The sequence below is a fragment of the Prionailurus bengalensis genome, chromosome E1, assembly GCF_016509475.1.
Source record: "Prionailurus bengalensis isolate Pbe53 chromosome E1, Fcat_Pben_1.1_paternal_pri, whole genome shotgun sequence".
In the NCBI taxonomy this organism is placed as follows: Eukaryota; Metazoa; Chordata; class Mammalia; order Carnivora; family Felidae; genus Prionailurus; species Prionailurus bengalensis.
The window spans coordinates 41,774,997-41,801,919 of NC_057347.1; the positions used below are offsets into that span (position 1 = coordinate 41,774,997).

The window sequence follows — 26,923 nt, forward strand, 5'->3', positions numbered from 1 at the left end:
TCTTCTCGCCAATGGAGTTTATGGAAAATTCTGCTCCTCTCCACACTTGAGGTTGCTTGATGGTTGGCCCGGGGGAGGCCGGACTAGGTGGTGTTCCAGGTCCCCTCCGACCCGGCCGTTCTAGGATACAGTTACCTGACCCAGCTAACAGGTACCCAGTGAGTGTCCTTGGTCAGCTTCTCTAGGAGCGCTCTGAGCTGGCTGTGTGTGCTCTGGAGGTCCTCCTTCACCAACACAGAGTCCACCAGGTGCCCGTAGTGCTGGTCTATGAAGGCGGCGGAAGCGGCCATCTCCCGCTGCTGTTCATCCTGCAAGGAAGAGAGGCGGTTACAGAGCAACTGGGTGGTTCTCGCTCAAAATGAGACACCTCCAGTCTTCTTGTCGGGCAGTGTTCCAGCCTCTCATTTTCCAGCGATGAGCGGGCGACTGTGGCCCGTGAGTAACCGACGGTGCGCACAAGAACAGGGTGTAGTGGTGACAACCCATCACGGCCCCAGAAATCTCGCCAGGCGGTAGACCTCATCATCGTTCGTCCTCTCGAAATACCTACTACGCATCTGTTCACCTCCAGCCATGGCATGTGCTCTGGGGGGGAGGCCGATTCTCTACCCGTGCGTACATCTATGTCAGTATCACACTTCCTGTTGGAAGAGATTTCCAAAGAAGCGGTACTGTTGTGCTGCACGTCCACTTGGTTGCATAGTTACAGCAAAGCACTACAAACACTACTAACTAGAAGCAAAGCAAGCATTTCCGGAATCGACGAAGGGGAGAAAGGAGAACGAGTAACTCTAATGCCTTCTCAAAACTCCTAACTTCAGCACCTAGAACTGAATTCTTCTGGTCATTTCCTCAGACGCAGAGCCAAACACTAGCACAGCAGCTAGAGTTTTTTATGCAAGGGCTGGGATAATCCCGACCAAATGCCCCATTTCCTTTCATCAGACTGCTTTCCTGACACGTCACGGTAAGGGACAGGTAGCCAGGGACCCCTCCTTTGCTCAGCCTGCTCAGGGTTTGCTTCTTCATTCAACAACACTTGGAATAAGCAGAAGCTCAAGCGGGTAGCTGACTGACAATGAGCTTGCTTTGGGCGGGGAAAGGCCAGCGGCAGATCCTACTGTAAGTAACACTGCAAAATGAAAACGGGCCTCTGGCACTCACCCACCTCCCTTTCTATCTCTTTCCAGTCTTTTTTTTTTTTTTTTTTTTGAGTTTTATTTATTTTGAGAGAGAGAGAGAGAGAGAGACAGCATGAGCAGGGGAGGAGCAGAGAGAAGGGAAGAGAGAATCCCAAGCCCGACGCGGGGCTCAAACTCACGACCTGTGAGATCATGACCTGAGCCTAAATCAGGAGTCAGACACTTAAACCTGACCGAGCCCCCCAGGCGCCCCCACCGCTCTCCAGTCTTGGGCTTACAGAGACTCGGTGCTTTTACAGAGCAGGGCGAGCTGTCCTCCCCCAAAGAGACCCACATTCCAAAATTCTCTCTCCTCCTCTCCTCTCTGTTGCCAATCAGCCCCAGACTCCTATTTTGGTTTAGAAGATATGTTCTAAAGGTCTAGGAAACAGGTTGGCATGCTACCACAAAAACGATAGAGACACGAGAGAAGGCTGAGGCTCCTTCTTCTCCTTACTTCTTTCTCCCAAGAGGGGAAAAAGTAGATGACATTGGGAGAATCTTTCCTTTTTTTTTAATTAAAAAAAAATTTTTTTTAAGTTTATTTTTGAGAGAGAGACAGAGCACGAGCAGGGGAGGGGCAGAGAGAGCGGGAGACACAGAATCCAAAGCAGCTCCAGGCTCTGAGCTGTCAGCACAGAGCCTGACGTGGGGCTCAAACTCATGAACCATGAGTTCATGACCCGAGCCAAAGTCAGATGCTTAACTGACTGAGCCACCCAGGCACCACTTTAATTAAAAAAAAAAAAAAAAAAAAAAAATTAATGTTAATTTATTTCTGAGAGAGAGAGAGAGAGAGGCAGAGAGAAAGGGAGACACAGAATCCAAAGCAGGCTCCAGGCTCTGAGCTGTCCGCACAGAGCCTGATGCCGAGCCTGAACTCACGAACTGCAAGATCATGAACTGAGCCGAAGTTGGACGCTTTAACTGAGTCACCCAGGCACCCCCTTTTTTTAAAAAATTTTTAAAGTTTATTTATTTATTTTGAGAGAGAGAGAGTGAGCAGGGGAGGGGCAGAGAGAATTCCTAGCAGGTTCCACACGGTTAGTGCCTAAATCAGGAGTTGGACGCTTAACCGACTGAGCCACCCAGGCGTCCCCAGGAAAAGCTTTCTAAATAAATACTCTCTCCCACAGGGCTCCTCCCCTACTCAAAAGCACTCTTCAGTAAGCCAGCACTGTCCCTGGATCTTCAACCCCACCTCCCCATCCACCCCACATACACACCTGTGCACCTGTCCCCCGCTTCTGGAGTTTCCCCACTTCCAGGCACCCTCACTGTTCATCTTGGAAGCATTTAGCTCTTTAAGAAATCATAGAAGGAACATTTTTGCCACTAAGTACCTCAATCCTCCTAATGTTTGCATCTTGAGGGAACTCAAGTAAATCTCTCGTGGAGTAAAATGGATGGCATTTGTTTTACAGCCATAAATCCCCTGAACCCTTTTCCTGGCCTGTAAAGGTGGAACTCAACCACCCGTGGCTTTAGCAAGAAAGTCACAGGGGCACCTGGTGACTCAGTTGGTGAAGCGTTTGACTTCACCTCAGGTCATGATCTCAGAGTTTGTAGGTTTGAGCCCTGTGTCGGGCTCTGTGCTGACAGCTCAGAGCCTGGAGCCTGCTTCAGATTCTGTGTCTCCCTCTCTCTCCGTCCCTTCCCCACTCACGCTCTGCCTCTGTTTCTCAAAAATGAATAAACATGAAAAAAAAATTTTTTTTTTAAAGACCATCACAGTCCTGAACAGCAGACAGGACGGATTCCTGCCGTGCTGTCGCTTGCCCCATGTTGGATTCACTTGCTGGACCCAAGTCGGTATTTTAATTAAAAACTACTTGGGTTTGGCTTGGGAATTTAACAGATTCGTGTGCTCAAGTTCTTGACAGATGTCCTTGATTTTCTGGGAGGGTGCTTATGGGAAAGAGGGAAGCGTGGGGAGCCCAGGCAAAGTCATTGCTGTCTGAAAAATGGGAGGAACTTTCAGATGCCCCGTTTTGTGCCTTCTGGTGACGTGACCATCTAAGTCTGGCCAACAGGCAAATGGAAAGACGGTCCTGTCCAGAAGGTACAAGCACCCTTATGCAGCTGGAACAGGCCTTTTTAGGCCTTCAGAAATGATCAACTTTAAACTTACAAGTGGGGCTGCTGTGTCCTCACAAGCTGGGGATGTAGGTGGCGTCTTCCTTTTTTCCTGTATTGCAGGCTTTACAAATATAACATAGGGCTTGAACGCTGAGGTCCTCAGTTGTTGCAGTGCCTGTGAAAGAAAGTTCAAGAATAGTATGCGTTTCGGAAACACGTTACTGTGAAAACGCTTTTCGAATGCTCAGTAATGGTGTGCTTCATCACATAACCTCGGTGGCAAACGTCCCGAGCACACGGTCCTATGACACTGGACTTCAGCTGGGCAGACCAGCTGCTCCTTTTCCCGTCCTCCACTTTGACACTGGACTTGGCTGGGCCCCAAAGGCCCACTTGCTGAGAACGAACGTTCCAAAGCTCCAAGAGTTGCCATTTCTTTAAGCCCTGACCCCACAAGCTCTGATTAACCTTCTTATGCCCTTCTCCACCTGCCCAGTCCTGACAGAAGAGGCAGCAAGATTCAACGTGCTTCTATTTAGTCAACTGTCGTCAATTTGGACTAATCCAAAATATGTGTTATCACACAGGCCTCCTTATGATATTCAAAGAAGAAAAGGTTTGCTAAGCGAATGAGGAGACGAAGAAATCATTTGAAACAAACCCTAAAGACTTTAGAAGATGTTCAATATGCAAACCATCCTGTTCATTAGCACATATGACCTATAACATTAGGGCGTCAATTTGGAAATACTGCTAAATGTACAATCTGTACCCCGGCCCCCAAAATCAATAAAATCACTTTTCAAAGAAAATGCTGAAATCCAGACTTTTAATTTCGATTACCAACCCCCAGTAAGTCCAAATGAGAGAGGGTTTTCCTCCCTAGACATAATGTGCTTGCTGGAATCTGTTTCAAGCCAACTTCTGTAAAATAAAGCCTTACAGCTTATAGCGTAAGCTGTGTCTATAGAGGAAGAAAAATCCCCAGATTGGGTTCATAGCTTAGAAGTTTTTCTCAAAGACAAGGTTAAAAAAGATGGTTAGGTCCCCGTCAAACACACAGCATGCAGCGTGTGCAGAACTGGAAATGTTTTTGAAGCACTTCACGGGGTCAGGTCTCCCTCTCTTTTCCCTTTCAAACTGCTCTCCTGATCGCCTCCTTCGGTGATTCCCTAAGTCACTGTTTCACTTGTCTGGGGAGGCGGGGAGGTGTCCTAGGCACTAGGGATACGGGAGGGGGGCGGTGTCCTGATACCGAGAGCTGAGCCCCAGCCTCCACCTGCACATGGACATCTAATTCCCGGTCACGTCACGGGTGACCACTCGGGGCCGCCATCTACTCCATGATTTACTCCATGCAGAGGCTACTGTCCGAGGCCTGCAGGCCCGCAGAGGGTCCACGAGCGCCCTGCAATTAATGCGGCTTCGTGTATAGATGGGCACAGTCGGGGGTACAACAAGCCTTCCGTTAGATTCTCAAAGGGAGACTGAAGGACATGCAGCACTCTGGACTAGAAAACCCTAAAACTGAAGTTCAAATGTTCTGTGAAATACACAGTCCCCTCGTTTACATATTCCGTCAACAGAAAATGCCCAACTGGCCCAGAAACTCACGTCCGGCTCCACGTCCACCAAACACACTTTGTTTCTGGCCATCACGGCCTGAATGGCGTCCAGGCTGGTTCCATAGAGATTTTCCTTATATTCACCATGCTCCAGGAACCTAAAACACCACCAACGGGGATCAGGCCTTCAGTTCCCAGGCTTGTCTGAGTGAGTGTGGAAAGACGGCGGACTTTGCACCGCAAATTCTCTCCCGCTTCCCCCCATCTCTTCCGAGAGCCCTCCCACGAGGTCAAGTGGACCACGGGACACGCGCAAAGAGCCCCAGCCGCGCCGAGGCCAGCCGGGCCGGCAAGTCCCCGTACTTGTTATGATGTAAGTCGGCCTCGAATGCTTGCTTAGACACGAAGTGATATTCCACGCCCTCCTGCTCGTGGCTCTTTCGGGGCCTGGTGGTATCTTTTGAAGAAAGGAAAAGGGAAACTGGGCGAAGAAATGTCACCTCACAGTGAGCGAGAACAGCGGCAAGCCCGTGGCCGCCTTCCTCTCCGGAACCCACTGCTGCTTTGTGGATAAACGACTTGCCTGTGTCCCTGTGGGGCAGGCACAACCTGTGATGTAGGAGAAGGAGGCTTCCCACTTTGCAGGTGAGGACACTGAGGTGCAGGCTGTGGCATTTATTTAGTTATTTATTTATTTAATGTTTATTGATTTTTTTTTTTTTAATTTTTTTTTTCCAACATTTATTTATTTTTGGGACAGAGAGAGACAGAGCATGAACGGGGGAGGGGCAGAGAGAGAGGGGGACACAGAATCGGAAACAGGCTCCAGGCTCTGAGCCATCAGCCCAGAGCCCGATGCGGGGCTCGAACTCACGGACCGCGAGATCATGACCTGGCTGAAGTCGGACGCTTAACCGACTGCGCCACCCAGGCGCCCCAATGTTTATTGATTTTTAAGAGAGAGAGAGAGAGAGAGAGAGAGAGAGACAGAGCATAAGCAGGGGAGAGGCAGAGAGAGAGGGAGACACAGAATCCAAAGCAGGCTCCAGGCTCTGAGCTGTCAGCCCAGAGCCCGACACGGGGCTCGAACCCACGAACCGCGAGATCATGCATGACCTGAGCTGAAGTCTGACACTCAACCAACTCAGCCACCCAGGCGCCCCAAGACCGTGGCTTTTAATGAATCACAGAAGGGATCCCTAATCCTAACCTTTGATGTCCAAATTGTTTTTCTTTTTGGGAGCAATGGGGCCCCAAATAGAGATGACGCTGCTGTATGCTTTTAATTCCTTATTCGGCTAGTTCTCATTTTGCAAGAAAAGGCATGAAGACAGTCCCGTTATGGACTAGATGTGCCTCAGCCAAGCTGGCTCTCACGCTAATAACTTAAAAACACACAGCGTTTCCCCACTGATTTCTCTAGCAGACTTGAGATGCACACTCTGGGGAAAAATCCAGTCCTTCACAGAACAAGAGCACTCATGAAGTAACACACCATTTTCCGGAGCATTCCAAAAGAAAAGATGGGATCTTGAGGGACGTTTTCGTGCCCTTGAGAACTACCCGGGGATGCTCTGTGCTCCATATGTGGCATCTCTGTCCAACCTCTGGCAGAGCTGCGGGGTCACTTTTCTGACCATGCCATTCACTTGCTTAAATGCTTTTTATTCACCGCCCGTTACACTCTAAAGACCTTAGATGAGTCTCTCCTCCCACATCACCCACACTAACTTCCCCAGTCCCTAATGCTGCTACCCTGGGTCACACCTCCATCCCCGTGGATGCACAAAGGGAACTATTCCTTTCTTCTCTGCCTGGAAAACTCCTATTTATGCTTCAAAACCCAGGCTAAGAGTCACTGCCTGTCTAAAGTGGGAAGAATCGGGAAGCCTTCCTCGACTCTCCTAGGTCCTAAAAGCACGGGGGAAAGTCACCTACCTGTGGTGTGCCTGGAAGCAGGTAGGCCAGACCATCCATATACCCCTGCCCCGGGGGCTGGATCTGGGGGTCTCCAAAGGACCAGAAGCAGTAGGCCGCAGGTGAGAGGCCTTTTGTGTGGCCTCATTAAGGACACGACTGGGCAGGCTGCCTGGTTTGAAACTTGGCTCCACTACTTACCAACTGTGTGACGCTGGGCAAGTTCCTTAACCTTTCTGAGCCCCATGTCTTCCTCTGCAGGACAGGGTGGTGATAATCCTTCTCCTCAAGGGTACTGGGAGGGCTGTCCAAGCTACCACACATAAAAGCTCTTGCTACAGGTCCTAGACTCTTGATTCTCCTCTTCCTTATCACATCCGGAACCAGGACCTCCTGCCTACTGGCTCTCAGCATCCACAGCTGCTTCTAGACTCAGGAACTGGCAGGGGCGTTAGCACCTAGGAGGACGCCCAGCCCCTCCGAGGGGCTGGCATCCAGCTACAAGGGCTCTCTGGCTTCTCTGAACTGGTCTCTTACCCAAGCAGAGGGCAGCGGCCATCGGGGTCGGAGTCATTGTGAAGAGGAAGCTGGAATGCCCCCTGAGGTTTCCACTTTGCCTGCAATGTGCTCTAGACTCACCTCCCACCCCAGGAAGGAACTGGGCAAGTGGACTGGACTGAGAGTGGGCAGAAGTGGCCTCCTGCCTCAAAGGGTCCTAGTGGACCACTGAGAGTGGGTTTCTTATCATGTCTAGGTCTCATGAGCTCCATATAGCAGGCAGTGTGTCCATCGGTCCCTCAGACCCAAAGTAAGGATTAGGAGGGATATGGGGAGTCAAGCCCCCATGAAACATCCATGCATGTGCGCGTGCGCGCACACACGCACCGCACCCCGCCCCCCCACCGCCATGTGGGCCCTCTTCTCTTACGTGGAACAGCAACACCAAAGTGCTGTGGGTTCTCTGCCACCACCTTCTGCTTCAGCTCGTGCAGTCGGGCTCCCAGAGATCCTGGGAAACAAAGGGAAGGTGACCAGGGTCCCTGCTGAGCAACCTCCCCATCCTTCCGGGAGGAAACCAGGGAGGAAATCCTGCATTTTTCCCCGGAAATGCAGGACATCACCTACCAATCAGAACCACCAGGCGGGGCCGCTCACCAGGCTGGTGCTGGTACCTGGTCACCTCCTCATAGGTCAGCAGCTCTGGAGACTCGGCTACTGCGGACACCTTTCCCTCCTGGGGGCTTCCCAGTCTCTCCCTTCGGCCCAGCCGGAAGCTTCTCCGAAGACCAGCTTTGGGGGAAGGGCAAGGGGAACCGCGGCATTAGTCCCAGGATCTCCCGGTAAAGACTTTCTCCCCCTGGCCGGACCTCGGAAGGGGGGCTGAGTCCCACCGGCCTGCATCCCTTCCCTCGCAGGGCTCTGCTCCCAGTGTCTGCACCCCAAAGCCCGGGCAGGTCAGCCCCTCTTCTGGCTGACAAGAAACTGAAGGGAAATGTGAGCCCCCCAGGCTCAGCTGTTCCTCAAGGATTCCTGGGGATGAGATCACCCTGCCTGGTTTGGGAGCCCACGGCCAGCTGTGCACGGGCAGGGCAGCGTCCCCACTACTTACCCACATAGTGCCCTTTGAGGTACCCCTCACAGTCAGACGTCTCTGGGAACCAAACAGAGAAAGGGCGGCCAGTGAGCCATGCTGGACACATCCTCTGACCCAAAGGTTCCCGGTCCCTGGGGGCCAGGCGGAACCCACTGGGATGGTGTCTCAGGGGGGTCAGGAAGAGACGCCATATCCTGGCCCCCCAGGAAAACAAGCTCTTCTGTTTCACTCAATGCTCCATGCTGAGGCCCCAAACAGCCTTTCCAGGCCCTGGCTGGGGTTTCTGGGCCAGCAAGCCCCTCTGGGCTAGGATCAGTATGCATCAGGAGGGGACATTCACTCGCCCCGTCCACCCCCTGCAGTCTCCTGCCTCCCACCAGCACCGGCAGCCCAGCCCAGCCGGCGGGGGCCCGTGTGCTAGGCGGGCAGGGAGGAGCTCTGTCCCCAGCAGCTCTTCACACCTCAGGGCACAGGGAGAAGGCAACAAGCCCTTCCAGACATTTCTACAAAAAAAGGAGTCTCATCCGGGTGCACAGGGGATAGATACCAGCCTACCTTTGTCACAAGGCTGATCATCTGCGGTTTGCACAAAAGACAGATGGAAGAGCGTTAGCGGAGGGGAACCAGGAGGCCCTGAGGCTGACAGGCAGCCGTGGCCTCGTGTGCGGAAGGAGCCCTCCATCTGTCCCCTCTTTCTTTCCTCCGACAAACCTGTGATCCGAGCTGCGGTGCACTATTAAACTGAGACTAGCTCTAATTAGTCTTCCTGTGTGTGTCTCATTAGCGGCCCCAAGCAAGCCAGCTCATCACCGGCGTTAGCAGCCTCAAGGCCAATTTACTCAGCAGTCCTTCTGACTTGAGAGCAAGTCTGGACGAGTGGCCGTGGGCGGTGGCCCGGAGCCAGCAGAGCGGCTCACTCCAGGATGCCTGCCGGCAGCGGGCTGGAACCTGCTCTCTCTTTTCCGGGGCTTGAGACCTGCCTGGGCAAAGGCAGGTGCCAGAGGATGGAGTGGCACCGAGCAGGGCTGCGGGCCAGCTGTCCCCCGGTCACCTGACACCCCTTTGGCCCCCTTGCTTGGTTCCGAGCCCCCCTGAATCCGAAAGGCCATACCACGGGGAAGCTTCCTGTCTATACGCGGCTCTAACCTGGACACTCTGGCCACGGGCCCTCTGAAAACCTGACACCAGCCCCCACGCCATTCTCCCATGTTGGAAAAGAGGATGTCCTGACTCCCCTACCTCACACTGTGATGATTAAAAGGCAAGGTGAGTGTGTTTTCGAGAAGGCAGGTGCTACACAGAGTAAGCTGCCGGATAAAAATACAGGACACTCAGTTAAGCCTGAACTTCAGATAAACAACAATTTCTTAGCATAAGTATATCCCAAATATTGCATGGGTTACACTTATATTAAAAACTCATTCGTTGTTTATCTGAAATTCAAATTTAACTAGTCATCCTTTGTTTTTACTTGCCAAATTTGGGTCACCCACAGCCTTCTCCACTCCTCCACCATCAGTGGCTCTTGAATTGTCAGGGTCAGAGAGCCCCTTGGGAATCTAATGAAGGCCGTGGACACTCTCCCAGACAACACAAACACACAAACACAGACACACACAATTTGCACACAATTTTGGGAGAGATGTTTAACATGTCCCCCAGTATCATCTATGGGCCCCAAATATAGTAGCTTCTCTCCAGGGACTAGCCCCCCTGACCTACCCCATTGCCCTCCACATCCCTCTCCCCATCCCCTCCTTCCTCTGGAGGCCTGGGAGCTCAGACAAGACCCATCGTGCCCTCTCCAGTCCAGTGCTTGCTTCTTCGGGGCACAAACCCCCTGAGTCCCAACCCCGGCCCCTCCCTGAAGTGCATCCTTGCCCATCTACTCACAGGGGGGCTTCCTGAGGCTCTGTGGGCTCGGCAGGGTGCCTGTGGCTCTCCGGTAGCTTAGTCGCCTATGAGAACACAAGGAGATGGGCAGGCCCATGAGCTGGGCCACAAAACCAGTCAGAGGGACTGTAAAACTTCTGTAAAACTCAGGGAAACTAAGGCCTGGATTGCACAGGTAGGAACAGCCTGGCACTCCAAGGGCCTCCCAGCTTCACAGTCAGTTTCCATAAAGAGAGACACTTTCACGGGAGCTCAGTGGTTCACGAGGAGGAAGAAACCAAGTCTTTTGCTCTGGGAGAAGCAAGACAGTCCGGCCCAGGACAGTCAAGCGATCAGTCGGTACTTTCCTATGACTGATTCTCAAGGAAAGGAGGTCTTTTCTTCACTCTCCCCTGGCCTCCCCATCTCCAAGAAAGCTAGGAAGCAGCAGAACAACTCCCAGGAGAGGTCAAGGGCAAAAGTGACTCTAATTTAACAGCCTTTCCCCCCCAAATCAGAGAGCTCAGCCAGGCACGTTGCCCAGTTTGGCCATCAGTGGAGAGACCGTCACCAAGCCCTCATCTCTGATCTGAGAAAACACTCAGGGCTCTTAGAGGTGTCTTGAGTTCCATATTTAAATGCAGCTGAAGACCTCTCCCCCAAGACCTGTGAAACCAAAGACGCATATGGGTCTGAGGTTCCCCTGAGGGAATAGGGCAAAGGTTCGCAAACTTCGCCACCTCAGAATCACCTGGAATGTCTGTTGGGACACAGAGCTCAAGTCTGCCCCTAGAGCTCCTGATGCAGCAGGTCTGGCGCAGGGCCCAGGGGTCTGCATTTCTAACACGCTCCCAGGGGATGGTTCCCAGGGGATGCTAATGCGCCTGGCTGGAGACCACACGCAGGGGCACCGAAACAGCTGAAGCCTGAAGTCTGTCCCTAGAGCATTCCACACCCCAAAAGATGGAGGTGGGCTACAGGCCTCAGAAGAGGTGACACGGTCATTACTGCCACACCCTCTGAGGCACGATTTACACTTTTGGAAACCTATCCTAAGGAAATAATTTGAAGCATGAGGAAGAGTCTAACGTGCAGGGTGATTCCTGCAGTCTCGTAGTACTGAAACAGTGCAGACACCTGAAAAGTACAGCCCCAGGGAGGCAGTGAAGTCACCCAGGTATGATCCTTCCCCAGAGATACCTCCCTGCACGCCCCGATGAGGGGCGACCCTCCTACGATGTGACCTTGCAGAGCACGGGTCCTCCTCCCCAGCACCCGCCACATTTATATAAAGTGTTCGTCTGAACCCTGTGTGACTTGACTGCTAAACTGTCAGCTCCTCGGGGGCAGAAACCGTACTCGCTGCCCATGAGTGAACGGTCTATTTTCTGATGCGATATTATACAGCCATTAAAATCACACAGTGAAGAAGAGGCAATAATGTGGGAAATGCTGACGTCAAAATATTGAGTTATATACACACAAAAAGCAGGACTTCCGGGGCGCCTGGGTGGATCGGTCTGTTAAGCGTCCGACTCTTTGATTTCGGCTCAGATCATCTCGAGGTTCGTGAGATCGAGCCCCGTGTCGGACTCTGCACTGGCAGTGTGGAGCCTGCCTAGGATTCTCTTTCTCTCCCTCTCTCTCTGCCCCTCTCCCTCTCGTTCTCTCTCAAAATAAATAAACATTAAAACAAAAGTAAGACTTCCAATGCTACGTGCATCACTTACATAAAAAAGCACAGGAAGGAAATAAGTGATGCTGTCTCAATAGGGGCAAGACTTTGGGCAATTTTCTTTTCCTCGCCCTTCCCTTCTGTATGTTTATGTCTTATTTTTCAACTTTCTTTAGGTGTGTGTTATAAAATATACGTTAATTTAGGAACATAGATTTCCAGATGTTTGTTTAAATCTCCAACAGCCATCACCACCGGTTAGGGCACAGAAGACAAAACACACAAACAACCAGTACTTACCTCAGGAGCAACACACAGTGCGCCCCTCCGGCCATGGTGGCAGAGATTTGGGGCTCTGCCAGCTACCTGTGCCTCTAGCCACTCCAGAGCGCCCCCCCTTACAACATACCCCAGACCCACCTTTCCTGGAACTGCTTGGAGGGGATGAGACCGGCCCGGAGGTTGGTGTCCCCTACTCGCTTGGCCTGCCACCACGTGGGATCATCCTGGCTCACCACCTCCAGGACCTGCCTGCGCTGGAAAGGCAGGCCTGCCTCCTGGCAGGGAATGGCCCGGTCCTCCCGAGGGTTGTAGTGGAAAAGAGCCCGCATGAACACCTGAAGAGGGCGTGATCACAGACAGGTCTATGCTGCATCGAGGGCCAAATGACAACTATCGCCCATGGTCAGGACAAGCAAGGAGCCTCGAGAGCAGAAAGCTACTTGGAAACACGCTGCACATATTTTCCTATCGCTCTTCAGCCATTTCGAATATTACAGTCAGGAAACCCATCAAGGTTCAGAAAATTCATAGATGGGCTCTATATCTGAATTTCTCGTTCCAAAACTAAGTATTTCCTTATTTACCGGATCTGCTGTCCTTATAACAACCTCTTAGCGTAGACAAAGCGGCGATTAGTCCTGGGAACAAAAAGTAAAGGCAAGCACGATTTTAACTAAAATGTTATTTTTGATATGCTAACTGCCCCTGATGAAGTCAGCGGCCATCTGCTAAATAAGTAATCCAGATATTTTGGTAAGAACCCAAATACTAACAAAACTACTGTTACTGACTCCTCACCATCCCCTTTCAGTGGGTAATTGACATCCACATTTTTTACAGCTCAGTCCTGCCTCCTCTGTCACATACTTGGCCAACCTTCAACTCTCCCCTTTACCCTGAAGTCACCCTCTAGAGAAGATGATGGGAAAACAATAGCATTTTGTCACACTTCCCTGTTCTATAACTTAGTGGATAGATTTTTTTTATTTCTATTTCCAGACCATTGAGGCCCAATTACATTAACAGCAAACAGGAGGGAAAAAAAAAAAAAAAAAGCCAGGGGGCTTCCTTAAACAGATCCAAGTCATATTCCTTTATGCACCAGTCAGAAAAGATCCAGTTAGACAACAGTAAGAACTTTCTGGCCAGATATTGCAAGGACAGACACCCTCAACCAGCCACAGATGTCCCCAAGGTCCCAGGTACCCGTAAGAGAGTATAATCTTAAATGCCCAGCCCAGATCAAGCTTCTGGATCAAGAATATTTAGGAAAGATGGGCTAAGGCACAGGCTACCCATTTTATCCTCCAGGAAAACCAAGTTTTCTCCTTGTATCGAGTTAGAACCTGCAAAAGCTGCTTACGGAGATCACATCAGCATGTCCAAGAAAGAACCACCTTCCATCAGATAAGAGTCTATATTAGGTAAGCCCTGGGATTTAATCAAAGTGTGCAAATAAGAAACAGTCGCGGAAAGACTATGTGTTCATTTGCTGTGAAACACGGACATCAGAGACGTTGTCCATTACTGATCCCCATTCACCAAAATGTTTATTGACAGCTACTCTGTGCCAAGTGTTGTAACGTCCCTTCCTTCATGCACTTAGTGCTGGGAGGCAGGAGCTGGGAATCACCTTTCTTGAAAAACTGGCATGCTTCCTTCCACCTACTAATGAAAAGTATGTTGTGCATTTCATCTCCTTTCTGCCTTGGCTGCCAGGAAGACCAGATCCAAATTTATTTGAAATCAGAGCAACGCCCTCTTTTCCGCTCTACCCACCACCTCAGCTCGGGTCATAATAATCTCCCACCGAGGCTTTTACAACAGCCTCCCCACCAGGTCTCCTTGCCCCCAGTCTCTACCCACTCTAGCCTCCCCCACGGAGCTGCCTGGGAGCTCCCGCATCCCCCGGGGCCTTACCATTCCAGTGCACGCCAGGCAGACTTCCAGCAGCCAGCCCCGGCATCTCTTTGTCCAAGGGCTTTCTCTGGCCACTGCTCTACTCTAATCCAGCCAGCAGGGATTGCTGGGAATTAATTCCCGGGTGCAGCCTGGTGCGAGTTGGTGCCCTGATCTCCCAGCTGCCCTGGTGCCCTGGTGCCCAGATCTCCCAGCTGCCCTGGCTCTTGGGTGGGAAGATGGAGGGCGTGTGTCTATAGGGCAGCCCTGAGTTTGTCCCAGCAGGATTACACCCACAGTGGTAACTTCCTCCTCTCCACACCCTTGAGCCTCCGTCTAACGCAGACCCCTCTGCCTGAACCTCCCTCCTTCTCATCTTCACCGGGGAAGTCCAACCAGTCCTCACCTTCCTCCAGCCCCACTTCTAACACCCTTGCTACATGACACCTTCCAGGGCACCTGTAACTCTGCTCGGGATCCTTCTGAAGCACCAATCCTCCAGCAGTGAGACACTTGGTCCCCCGCCCCTTCTGAACTAGGAATCCTCAGAGCTACTAACTGTCCCTGTCTCCAGCACCTGGCAGAGCGCCCGGCACAGAGGAGGTGCCCAAAAAAGGGTGCCTCACCGAAGAATTAAACAAATGGCAGTTACTTAATTGGTCCCGAATCCAGCACATTTGGTACCTTCTCCTCTTCGTGGCCCTGATTTTCTATTTCAATTAAAATAACCTTGTCTTTTATTAGTAAGCTACGTCAAATCCTGTTTAGAAACAGACAGGTACAAATACATGAATCACACTGTGACTGAATCACAGTTCTCCACTGAGCGCGCGGTCCGAGGACCAGACACGTGATCTCTTCCGGAATGACTGCTTCAAAGCCCTCCCCCACTTCCAACCCCGCCATACCTTGCTGTCCTTTAACCGGCCCTCCTCCTGGGTGGCTGGGATGATTTTCAGGGTAATGGATCCCTGGGACTGCGCCTGAAAGGGGAGAGGGCGAAGCTTACCACCTCCCACGTCCAAACCTCCGTGAGTTCAAGTCTTACCGTCCAGATCTGGAAACTCGCGTTCAGAAGGAAGTCAGACTCGCCGCCACCCCTGTGGCCCACGGTCCCATGGTGGCACCCCATCGGATTAACTAAAGGAAAACTCAAAACCAAGTACCATTTGCATTTTCATGGGACAAAGGGACAAAGGAGCACCAAGGACAGCGTATGCAATGAATTCCACTTTCCCATCCCTCCTGACCTCCGGTGCCCCAAAGGGCTGACCTCCTTTCCATTCTCTCAGGTTATTTTAATAACCAAGTGCAGTTTCCTTTCCCTCCCTCGCTTCCATTTTCCCCACACGGGTTCTCCAATCTCAAGCTACTCCTCCTACCTTTCCAAGGGTTCCCCCTTCCCTCTACCCGACACAGACTCTGCACCCCCACGTGGGGGCCCACGAGGCAGAATGCTGGCAGCCCACGAGAGCACGTCTCGCCCAACGGTCTCCCGGGCCCAGCACCACCCTAGAACACAAGGAGGCCAGTGCCCAGAACCAGGGAAAGGGCAGTGGCGGCAGGAACACCAAAGGAGCCTGCCCGCTCCCTACAGCGGGGCCTCCTCTCTTCGGATCTTCCCATTTCTGCCCCTTCCCGAACCATCAGAAGTTAGAAAAGAGGGTCATGTTCGGGGAGGATGCCTTAGGGTAAAGAAGACAAAACTGTGATTGGGGCTTTTTACAACTGCAGCTTGACTTGAACTTCCAGTATGGGCTCTGGAGGTGGTTTGCGTCCCAGCACGTAACACCCTCTAGAATCCCCTTACAGATGGGAAGTGCTGTAGCCTTTCCCAGATGTTTGCATCCTAATCATAACCGCACACTGGATGAGAAGCCACCCCTGCTCCGACTTTACAGGAAAGTGAAACGCAAATTGAACTAATGACCTGCCCGAGGCTGCACAGCTAGAAAGTAGTGCAGGCAGGATTCAAACCCAGGACCGGCTGACCCCAAAGCCCTTGCTCTTGGTCCTCCCTGTGCTGCAGCTTCTTGTTCCATATTCCTCAGCCCTTCGGAAGAGGGGACCCTTTTGAGGGGATCTCCCAGAAGGGTCCTCGGGGAAAGACACAGGGGGAGGGGGAGGGCTGTGCTGAAGAGATGGTCTGAGAGGCAGGAGGCCCGGAAGCGCCATTCTTCCTGTTCCCCCCCCCACCCCCGCCCCTGGGCACGCTGCAAGGCCACTTTGCCTGCAGCCTCCAAAGATTCCCCCCCCAACCTCCTGCCCCCCCCACTCCCCACCCCGCCCCGCCCCCAGCACGCGTGAGGCACAGACCAGAATCTGGCTGATCTCGTCCGGGCGCTTATGCAGGACTGTGATCCCGTTCACTTCTCGGAGCTCATCTCCAACGTGGACCAGACCTAAGAGACACAGGGGCTGCCCCTCAGCACAGGAAGGGGCCTCAGCCCCAGGGCCCCACTGGCGCCCACCCGAGGAACCCGCCGCACGCACGGCAGACCCAAGGCGTAAAGGCAGCGGGTGGGCCCGGGACTGGCTGAGCCCTACTGCGCGCGGGGTCCCTCACTCGGCACCGCGGCCTCAAAACCACCCAGGGAAATCCCCGGTTTACAAGGGCGCAGCTGAGACCCAGAAAAATAACGCAGCTTGCCCAAGGCCGCTCTGCCAAGAAATAAAGGAGCCTGTGTTCGAACACATTTATTTTGACATAGAAGGCCTGTCTGTGTTCTCTCACTTACAACCTTTGCTTCTTTAAAAACATTAACTCTTCACCTTCCCGGATTAACAGACACACTCTAAGAATGTCTTTCTCCAGTCTTAACAAGAAAAACCGAAGGGCCCCGGGAAAGATGGCATCAAGGGTGTCACACACACCTGTCCACTGGCCTCTGCTTGAATGACAAGAGTCTCTACACACTGGGCCCTCTTTGCTAATCAAAATGAGGCAGGCAGCAATGGCCGCCAGAAGGCAGGCAGGAGTGCGGAATCTTGGGCCCGCCCTCGACCTGCTGAATCAGAACTGCATTTTAACAAGATGCTCGGGAAGGGGGGGGGGGGGCTTCTGTGCTTGTTAATGTTTGAGAAATCACTGGACTTCACAACAGCGATCCCCAGACTTCTGGGGTAACACCTCTCTACACCAGAAGGTTTGCCTCCCAACGGAGTAGCTCTTTCACACAAATGATTCTCAACCTGTTTCCGACCCAAACAAATCTGGGGCGTGAACACCCTTCCCTCTGTAATAGTGACAACCGGGGTGGTGGGGAAGGGTGTCCCGGCTCCTCAGTTAGAAATTACCCGTCAAGCCCGTGCCGTAGGCTGAGCTACCAACCATAGCCTTCGGCTAGGCCACGGGGCAAGACCCCGACGTTCTCCAGGCCCAAGGTATTTTCAGACGATCGAAATTTCTACCAGGCTTGGGAAGAAGAGAAATCCAGCCACACTTCCCGAAAGCAAAGCACATCCCAAACAGGGGCCGGAGAGGAGGAAAGGAGACTTGTGGGCCAAAGGGAGAAGGCTGGGGCACGCTGGCCATCACCTCGGCCAGGCCAGCACTGACGCCACTCACCGCTCCGGTCTGCTGCGCCCCCTCGCATGATCCGGGCCACCACAACAGCCCCTGAGTGCTCATCCCGCCGGATGGTGGCACCCTGCATCAGAGACAGAGCGGGCGGGATCCTAAGAGGCAGCCCCAAACCTCACACCCCAACTCTCTGGACCCAACAGAGTGTCCCCATCTCTCCTTTTGTCACCCCAGAGGGCAGATCAATGGGGCTCTTTCCAGTGCTGAGGACATCATAAAACCGGCATCTCACATTAACACAGCACAGCAATTCACACCTTACAAAGCACAATAACACTGGGGTGCCTGGGTGGCTCAGTCGGTTAAGCGTCGGACTTCGGCTTAGGTCATGATCTCACGGTTCGTGGGTTCGAGCCCCACCTCGGGCTCTGCGCTGCCAATCACAGGGTACTGGGCCTCCTGTGGTTGCTGAGGGGAACCAGTTATGCACCAGCCAGAGCTTCGGGACCAGGACTTGGCCCGTGGACCACAGCAGAGATGATGTCTAGGGTGAGAGGCGCTAACAAGCCCTCAGTTTCGTGCACCATGCAGGCGGGACTGTGGCAGGCAGGGCAGTGTCAGGTGAAGGGCTAGAGTTGGATGACCCTGGATTTGAATCCTCTCTGCCATTCACTGAAAGCATGCAGCCTTAGCAAGGAAGCTCCTTATCTTCTCTGAGTCTGTTTCCTCTAGGGTGTGGGATAGCACTTAACTCCGGGGGTTAGTACAAGGGTTCTATCAGGTAATGCAAGCAAGCCACGTAGCATACAGTAAGCACTCAATAAATGTTAACCTTTTATTATTGGCTGTTCCTGCAAACGCACTGGCACACCCATTAGTAACTTCATTCAAGCCGCCTATTTGAAGCCCATAGGACAGATACTGCCAGAAACCATCAGCCAAGAACCCCATGGCTTCTTGCTCCCTAGACCTTCAAACTTTCCAGCATCTCTGTCCATCCTTTCCTCCTTTCCCCCCCCCTCAGAGGAGGGGCGCCTTCCATCTGGGCTGGTCCTTCTGTCCCCTCCCTTTCTCTGCCGCAGTCTCAATGCCCCATCTCTGCTGGCTCCTTCTCCTGGCTCCAAAAATATCACATCCCCTTCATCAATAAAAAGCCCAGGGGCGCCTGGGTGGCACAGTCGGTTAAGCCTCCGACTTCAGCCAGGTCAAGATCTCGCGGTCCGGGAGTTCGAGCCCCGCATCAGGCTCTGGGCTGATGGCTCAGAGCCTGGAGCCTGTTTCTGATTCTGTGTCTCCCTCTCTCTCTGCCCCTCCCCCGTTCATGCTCTGTCTCTCTCTGTCCCAAAAATAAATAAACGTTGAAAAAAAAAATTAAAAAAAAAAAAAAAAAAAAAGGCCTGTCCCCCTCCCCCCATCCAGCAGCCACCGGTCTCTTCCTTTGGAGCAAATATCTTTTTTTTTTTTTTAATTTTTAAATGCTTATTTATTTATTTATTGAGAGAGAGAGAGAGAGAGAGAGAGAGAGAGAGAGAATCCCAAGCAGGCTCTGTGCTGTAAGTGCAGAGCCCAACACAGGGCTTGAACTCACAAAATGTGAGATCATGATCTAAGCCCAAACCAAGAGTTGGATGCTTCACAGACGGAGCCCCCCAGGCGCTCCTGGAGCAAGCTTCTTAAAGAAGCAGTCGCATCTGCTCTCTCCACTTCCTGCCCCCCCCCCCCCCCCCCCCCCCCCCCCCCCCCCCCGAGTCCCACCGGCTGCCAGCTCCCACGTTCCATCTTCTCTCCTCTCTCTCCCATCTGACTTTGGTGCCCGCTCTCCCTTCGGGATCTTCTCTTAGCCTGGGCCCTGGTAATACCCCTCTCTCCTGGTGTCTTCCCGGTGACCACTTGTCCTCCTCAATCTGTCTTTCAAATGGTGATTAAAAGGCCAGGATCTGGCCCTGGCCCCCTTCTTGCTTCACTGTCTACTCTCTACCCAAGCGGTCTCGACCTCTCAGGTGTGATTTTCACCTGTCCAGGATGCTGGCGGCTGCCCACTCTGTATCTCTGAACAAATAATCCTTCCACTTCCTGGATGCCTCCACTTTTGAATTCAACGGGACCTAAGCTCCCTATTCCTCCCTTGAATGATGGCCCCAGTGCCCACCCGGCCATCCCAGCTGGATACCTGGGCACTATCCCAGGGATCCCCCCCCCCCCGACTCCTGCCCAAAGCGGTGCAGCCACAAAGTGACATTAATTTTTTTCTGAAATACTTCTTGGCTTTCTCTTCCCCGTTCCCACAGGCCTAAGTCAAGCCCTCTTTCTGAACCTCCACCTATCTGGTCCCCACCTTCAAATCAGTCCTCTGCTTCTGGCCTCCTCCTCCTCCAGGCCACTTTCTATCTGGCAACCAAGATGATCTTTCTTTTTTTTTTTTTTTATTTAAAAAAATAATTTTTTTTAATGTTTATTTATTTTTGAGAGACAGAGTGTGAGTGGGGGAGGGGCAGAGAGAGAGGGAGACACAGAATCCGAAGCAGGCTCAGGCTCTGAGCTGCCGGCGCAGAGCCCGATGCGAGGCTCAAACTCACAAACCTTGAGATCATGACCTGAGCCGAAGTCGGACGCTCAATCGACTGTGCCACCCAGGAGCCCCTGGGATGATCTTTCTAAACTGCAAATCTGACCATGTTATTTCTTACCTAAAACCTTACAATAGCTCCCCACTGCCTTCAGGATCAAGCTATGACACGCTGCAGGGACAAACAGCATCTCCCTCCGATCCGGCCCCACCTCTGTCTCTCCTAACCACAACTTAGCATTCTACATCCACACTGGGAAGCCCAGAGCTCCCTGAATATGACAGAGCGGGCAATTAGCTAGATATAAGCAGGGAACAAGTGCTTTCTGACTGATAAAATAGCGGAGGCCAAGTTCCAAACAGCCAGGACAGACCCTAGGGGATATGCCCGAGTTCCTCCCTCTGATCACTTCCCTACAGTAACCGATGGCTTCATTGTAATGCACTTACATCGTGGTTTTTAACCCCTTGCCCCCGCCCTCCCCCATTGTTGCCCTGACAGGTCAGACAAGGACCATATGGGGCTAAAAACTCCCCCTCCCAACTGACAGGAGTCCCTTGGATGCCTGGCTGCAGCCTTGGTCAGGAACCGCCCTATCTCTGACCCATAACCTATCCAAACAGAAAAATGAAAAGACAACCCTGACCCACAGTGCAGCTGTCACTTCTGGGCCTGCCAGCTCTCCAACAGTGGAGAGTGTACTTTCACTTAAACTGCTATGAAACCCTTGCTTGCAGGGCGCGTGGGTGGCTCAGTCGGTTAAGCGTCCGACTTCGGCTCAGGTCACGATCTCACGGTTCATGGGTTCGAGCTCCGCGTTGGGCTCGGTGCTGACAGCTCAGAGCCTAGAGCCTGCTTTGGATTCTGTGTGTGTGTCTCTCTCTTTCGGCCCCTCCCCTGCTCGTTCTCCTGCCTCCCCCTCTCTCTCAAAAAAATATATTAATTAACAGTTTAAGTAAATAAAAATAGACTAAAATAAACCCTTGCTTGCTTTAGAGTTTGGTTCTAAATTCTTTCTTGGCCAAACTCAGGAACCAAGGCCGGAGAACAGGACTGCCCGTTGACAAATACACCATGCTGTTTCCCTCACCGTGATTTTGCTCAGGTAACTGTGCGGAGTGCCCTTCCTCTCCCTTTTCCTTCTGGGAAACTTGTTCCCTCTCTTGGAATTCAGCCCCGGCATCACCTCCTCCGGGACCACCCCCCCCACCCCGCCCCGTCACTCTCCTGTGACCTCCCAGAGGGCCAGGACGACTAAGTCTTAGTCGTCTCTGAACCTCCGGTGCCCAACACGGTGCCTGGCACACGGTGTGCTCACTGCATCAGTGGATGCCTGCCCCGTTTTGCAGGTGGGGAAACAGAGGAGCACTCCTCTTCCGTTTGCAGAAGTGGTTTAGCTGGGGGTCCTTGGTGAGAGTGGAATGGGGGTCCCTGGAATGCCAGCTGCCGTAATTATCCGGGGCAAACACTCAATTCTCTGGACTTCCTCCACTTCCCTCCATCTAATAAACACCCCTGTCCCTTTGCTCGGTAAATCGGTGCTGAACTAGGACCAGAATGATGACAATGTGTCAGCTGGGGAGGAGAATGGCTGCTGCCCCGTGCTTCCTCAGTATTCAGAGCAGGATTTGGCCAACTTTTTCTGTAAAGGGCCAAATGCAAATATCTCAGGCTTTGCAGGCCACACCATCTCCGTGGTAACCACTTAGCACCGCTGTCACGGGGAGAGGCGGCCACAGACAATGCGGAAGTGAAAGGGCACGGCCGTGTGCCAGTAAAACTTTATTTACAAAAACTGGCAGTGGGCTGGGTGCGGCCTTCGGACTATAGTTTGCCAACCTCTGATTCGGAGCAGGATGATCGGGGTGGCCCTGTACAGCTGCGAAGGTTATTTACTGCACAAAGGAGCTCGGCCACAGTTGAATGAGGCCGTATACACCCACAGAAAGAGGTACCCTGTACACAGTGGTGCCACGGGGACTCGTGGCAGCCGTGATGAAGCTGCCGTCCGTCACTCACTCCAAAGACTTCGGGGCTTGGGGGGGGGGGTCTCTTCCCAGTTTTCTGGGTGGGTGAGGGACGGGTACAGCGACAGGGTGGGGGGGGGGGAAGGTGTCACATACCAGGGGCTCCTTGTTCTTCACCAGGCGGACAATCTTCACTGATTCTTCGTCAAAATCCTCGTCAATATTCTCGGGCAGAGGGGGAAGAACAGGGTCGAAGTTCTTTTGGGCAACCGTATCGTGCACCATGAGCATGGCCTGTCAGGAAAGCGAGAGAAATGAAGGGCTCCAGCCCCGAAGCTCACAGGGGCCCGGGGGGGGCCCTGACTGGGCAATGATTTGGAGGTCCCCGATCTCAGGCCAGAGAGACCACCGCCCCCCAGACACCGGCACTGAGGACCCCTCCGCTCAGAATTCTCCTTCCTTCCTCAGCCTCCTGGCCGAGCGCTCCCTCCCGCCCCCATCCCAGGAGATGCACGCTGCGGGGACAGGCAGGGACTGTGGCGTGACTACCTTGAGGTGGGGGGTGGACAGCAGCTGGAGCAGCTCCCTCTCGTCACTGTGCACGGAGGCGGCCTGCAGCTCTTCTATCACCTGTAGAGGAAGGCCCAAGACAGAATGCACCTGCCGGAAGTCGCCCAGGGAAAGACGCCGCTCCCTGAGCTTCAGACCCAAGGGCCCTCGCAGGAACCGTGACAGCACCCAGGAGTTCACTGGCCCCTCAGCCGCCCCAGGACGGTCGCTCCCAGGGAAATCACAGCAGGGATCAGAAGCGCCTCGGTAGCTCCGTAAGGTATTCCTAACGGGAGCTAACTTCTTAAGCCCTTCCTACGAGCTCTTCTGCTTTATGCGGAGCTCCTCGCCTAATCGGCACAGTGAACTGAACACAGAAGGTGCTGTTGTTTCGCCGTTTGACAGGCGAGGATCAAGTAAGAGAGATGAAATATCTTGCACGAGGTCAAAAAGCCAGGATTTGAACCTGAGCTTAGCTGGCTCTATTATCCGTGTCCTCGCCACTGTGCTATTTTATAGATGAAGCAGCTGGGGCTCCGAGAGGTTGACTGACTTGTTGAAGGCCACAGAGCTAGTAGGAGAGGTAGTGCTGACAACCTAACGTGCTCTCGGTCACGTCACAGGAGCGAGGGAAGGTCTGCACCCACAGGCTGCAGCCGGGCCTCGCCAGGCCGTCTTCTGAGGTTAGGTGAGTTTATTCAGGAGCTGGTCTTGGCAACCAACTGGGACAGCTTTTCCCAAGCCATGCAACACAGAGGACAGGCTTAGAAGAGATTAGGAAGCATTCCTTTTTTTTTTTTTTTTTTTTTAATTTTTGTTAATGTTTATTTATTCTTAAGAGAGCGACAGAGCGTGAGCTGGGGAAGGGCAGAGAGAGTCAGAGGGCAACAGAGAATCTGGAGCAGGCTCCAGGCTCTGAGCTGTCAGCACAGAGCCTGATGTGGGGCTCGAACTCATGAACCGAGAGATCATGACCTGAGCCGAAGTCAGATGCTTAACTGACTGAGCCACCTACGCACCCCTAGAAGCATTCCTGTAAAACACAAGAACGCTGGGCGGCGCCTGGGTGGCTCAGTCGGTTAAGTGGCTCTTGGTTTTGGCTCAGGTCATGATCTCGCAGTTTGTGGGTTTGAGCCCCGCTGGTAACGCAGAAACTGCTTGGGACCCTCTTGTCTCCCTCCCTCTCTCCCCCTCCCCTGCTCGCCTTCTCTCTCTCTGCCTCTCTAAACAAACAAACAAATAAACAAACAACAAAAAAATAAATAACAAGAACCCCGAACCAGTAAGCAGGGACGCACTGCAAGTCTTTGGATCCTAGGGCTTTACAAGGGGCCTCCCCGAAGCACAGAACAAGGTGATTGTTTGACCTTCATATCGCCAGTCCTCAACAATGTGAGAACTGCTGATCTGATCCAAATGCTCTCATTTCACAGCTGGGGGAAGAGACTTTCTCGGGAACACACAGTAAGTGGGCGTCATCGTGTCCCCGTGTCCCCTGGCCTCGTGCAAGGCTCACAGGTTCTTTCCTGCCCGTTAGGAGGCCCAAGGAGGAGCAAGAAGAGAAGGGAAGGAGATGCCTCTTCACCTCTGGGCTCCGAGCCCCTCTGTCCCCTAGGCTAAGCGATGGTGACAGGCAATGTGAAGGAGCCCTATGGGGTAGGGAGCAGGGCTAACACCGTAAGGAAAAACCTGGCTTACATCCTCAGCAAGGGCCACAGCGCTGTGCAGAACTGGGGTTGGACTTTGCCTCTCGTAATAGCGCAGCTTCTCGTGAATCTGCAAAGACAGCCGATTTCAGGCTGGGGCCTCCCAAGTCAGCTGCCCCGGTGTGCCCCGGATACCACACAGCCTGCCCATGACTGTGGGGCTGCACGGGGCTGCACCCGTGGGGTCACCGGTGGGGCAGCAGAAGAGAAAGCCATTCACAGTGGGCTAATGAAGACCTTCCTGGGGGAGGGAAAAGGTTGAGATGAAGTGCATGGGCCCCGGCTAGGAAAACCGCTAGAAACCCTCACGAAATGGGATGAAATGAGGCTTTACCTTCATTAAGTAACTGAGGCTTTTTTCACTGAACACATCCCTCAAGAAGCCCATCTCTTCCTTGTGGTTGGAGTCAGGTCTGAGCTGAGAAGTCAACAGTGCCAGGGTTTCGTGCAAACCTGAGGAGAGTGGAAGAAACACAAAGCAGAGCCAATGCAATGGGTACTTCCTGGGGACCCCAGGGGACCCGAAGTGGACCCTGCCATATGGACATGTTCTCTCCCCAGACTCTGGTTCCCAGGGTTCACAGGTAAGGCCACTCCCGTGAGCCAGGGCTGGGTCCACCTGCTTTCTGTCCAGCCTCGGGCTGCTGAGCAGGCTCTTGTCCTTCAGGGCTATGGCAGCCCAGCCAGGGGTCACACTCACCGGAATCCTCAGACAACACTGGCATGTCTGTGCTGGTCAGCTCCTGAGCTCCGCCTGGGGATCCTGGGAGAAGGAAGGGAAGCGCTGTAGCTCCGTCAAGCATGTTCATTCAACGAACAGTGATTACACGTCTGCTGTGTCTGTCCGTGATCAATCTGGGGACAGAGGGGTTGGGAACAAGTAACTGCTCCCTTTTGTCAGAGAGCAAAGGAAGACTAAGAGTTGCTAGTACCCCCGATGTGCCAAGCATTATGCTGGGTGGTTTCATATGACATTTTTCTTAATCTGCACAAAGCTCTGAGAAATGGATACTAATATCCCCGTTTTAGCCTGATGAAGCCTGATCAAGAAACAGGCTTGGAGGAGTTCAGCAGCTTGCCGGTCAGAATCCATGCTCTGGTGGCCCTTCCAGGCTGGTCTCAAAGGTACAAAGTGGCCTCTGCCCGACAGTGGGTGCTCTCCTCTGCAGCACCCCCTGTGCCCTGTTACCTTCTAAGAGGTCGTGGTCCGGTCCCTTGGCCTTCACAAGTCCCTCGTTCACCTCCAAGTCCCTTGTCACACCTTCAACAAGTACCTGGCTGGGCCTACGAGCTCCCTCCTTCCCCACCACCCCCAAGTCCCAAACTGAAGGGAGCCTCCCCCAGAATGGAGTGTTAGAGAGGAGCGGGAGAAACGGGAGTCGGGTTTCTACTACGCAGGACTGGGGAGCCCTAGTTCAGGAGCCACCCCCCCCCCAACGTGCTCTGCAGCACGTGGACCTCAAAAAGTCCTCCTTCAGAAGGGGACAAGGAGAGTAATGATTCATTCATTCCGCAAACATGGAGCACCGGTGACACCAAGATGCCAAAGAATGATCCTGGGCTCTCCAGCCACCGCACCCCCCCCCCACCTCCATCCAGACTCACCCTCCGGTTCCTTCTAGCCGTGCCCCCCCCCCCCCCACTCCCCGAGGCGGCCAGCCACGCACTCCAGCTCGCTTTCGGAAGGAACCTGTGGGACGAACAAGGAGCGCGGCTGGCCGAAGGGGAGGCGAGCCCCAGGGGCCGCTCGGAGGCGGTCGGGAGAATGCCAAGCGGCGGGAAAGGAGCGCGGCGCACCGCCGGGAAGGGGGGGGGGGGTGGCGAGCGCGGGGAGTGGGCCGGGGGCCGAGGGGCGGGACGCGGCGCCCCCTCCCCCAGGCGGGGAGCTCGGGGGGGCCGCGAGGCAGCCGCGCGCACGAGGGGCGGGGCTCGGCCCAGCCTCCCCGCCCCCCGCCGCGCCCCTCCCGCCGCAGCCCCGCTCCGGGGTCCGTTCCCCGCGGGGGTTCCTACCTGGGCGCGCCGGGATCTCCGCTCCACCGCCGGGAGCCGCGCGGGTGCCCGGAGCCTCGGCCGCGGCTGGCTCCGCCTCCCCGGCCCCTCCCTGCCGCGGCCGCGCGGGGCGGGGGTGGCGGAGCCGGAGCGGGCGGGGCGCGGGAGGAGGCGGGGGAAGGGGCGCGGGAGGGGGCGGGGGGAGGAGCTCGGGGAGCCCGGGCGTCCGGCCCCGCCGGTCCTCTGCGGACTCGGGCTCCGCTCTCGGGCCTCGTATACCCCCACCGGGTGCCCACCCACCGAGCCCCGAGGAGCCCGCGCCAGTGTCCTTCTACCCGGCACGCGGCCAGCTCTCCCTTCTGCCCCCACCGCCCGCACATCCCCCACCGCCGCGAGTTGAGGGCTGGACGCTTGCTTCACGTATTATTCAATATCGCAAACATTTATGGAGTGCTCTCCAAGTACCAGGCACTGTGCGGGGAGGCCGGGGGTTCAAAGACGACCAAGACACACAACCTGGATTTAAGGAACTCCTAGGCCGGACCGGGGACAGTCAGA

At 53.8% G+C, this 26,923-nt stretch overlaps 1 protein-coding gene across 4 annotated transcripts; it reads right to left on the minus strand.

The window, feature by feature from the left end:
• Positions 1–26,482, minus strand: MPP3 (membrane palmitoylated protein 3). Of its 4 annotated transcripts, none has more exons than XM_043584640.1 (19): positions 26,387–26,482; positions 25,077–25,139; positions 24,711–24,829; positions 24,369–24,446; positions 22,671–22,751; positions 22,278–22,415; positions 17,633–17,714; positions 16,381–16,466; positions 14,973–15,047; positions 12,304–12,500; positions 10,230–10,294; positions 8,892–8,912; positions 8,352–8,393; positions 7,868–8,032; positions 7,671–7,751; positions 5,189–5,282; positions 4,875–4,983; positions 3,313–3,435; positions 1–308 (listed from the first exon to the last, which is right to left on the minus strand). In XM_043584640.1, the coding sequence occupies exons 2-19, from the start codon at positions 25,099–25,101 to the stop codon at positions 132–134; spliced, it is 1,758 nt and encodes a 585-aa protein (XP_043440575.1). In that variant the 5' UTR covers positions 25,102–25,139; positions 26,387–26,482; the 3' UTR covers positions 1–131. The 4 variants fall into 4 exon arrangements, with proteins under 4 accessions (XP_043440575.1, XP_043440576.1, XP_043440574.1 ...); XM_043584641.1 differs by lacking the exon at positions 26,387–26,482 and adding an exon at positions 25,566–25,934; XM_043584639.1 differs by lacking the exon at positions 26,387–26,482 and having other exon boundaries at positions 25,077–25,934.
• Positions 26,483–26,923: the final 441 nt, after the last annotated feature.

Bases quoted from the DNA above. Each gene is read 5' to 3' on its own strand.
- MPP3 (XM_043584639.1), bottom strand. From the start codon at position 25,185: ATGAACATGCTTGACGGAGCTACAGCGCTTCCCTTCCTTCTCCCAGGA. The intron at 5,283-7,670 runs GTAAGAGAAGAG...TTTCTTCAAAAG, and splicing joins CTTTGGTGTTGCTGTTCCAC to ATACCACCAGGCCCCGAAAG. The intron at 4,984-5,188 runs GTACGGGGACTT...GTGGTGTTTTAG, and splicing joins GCCGACTTACATCATAACAA to GTTCCTGGAGCATGGTGAAT.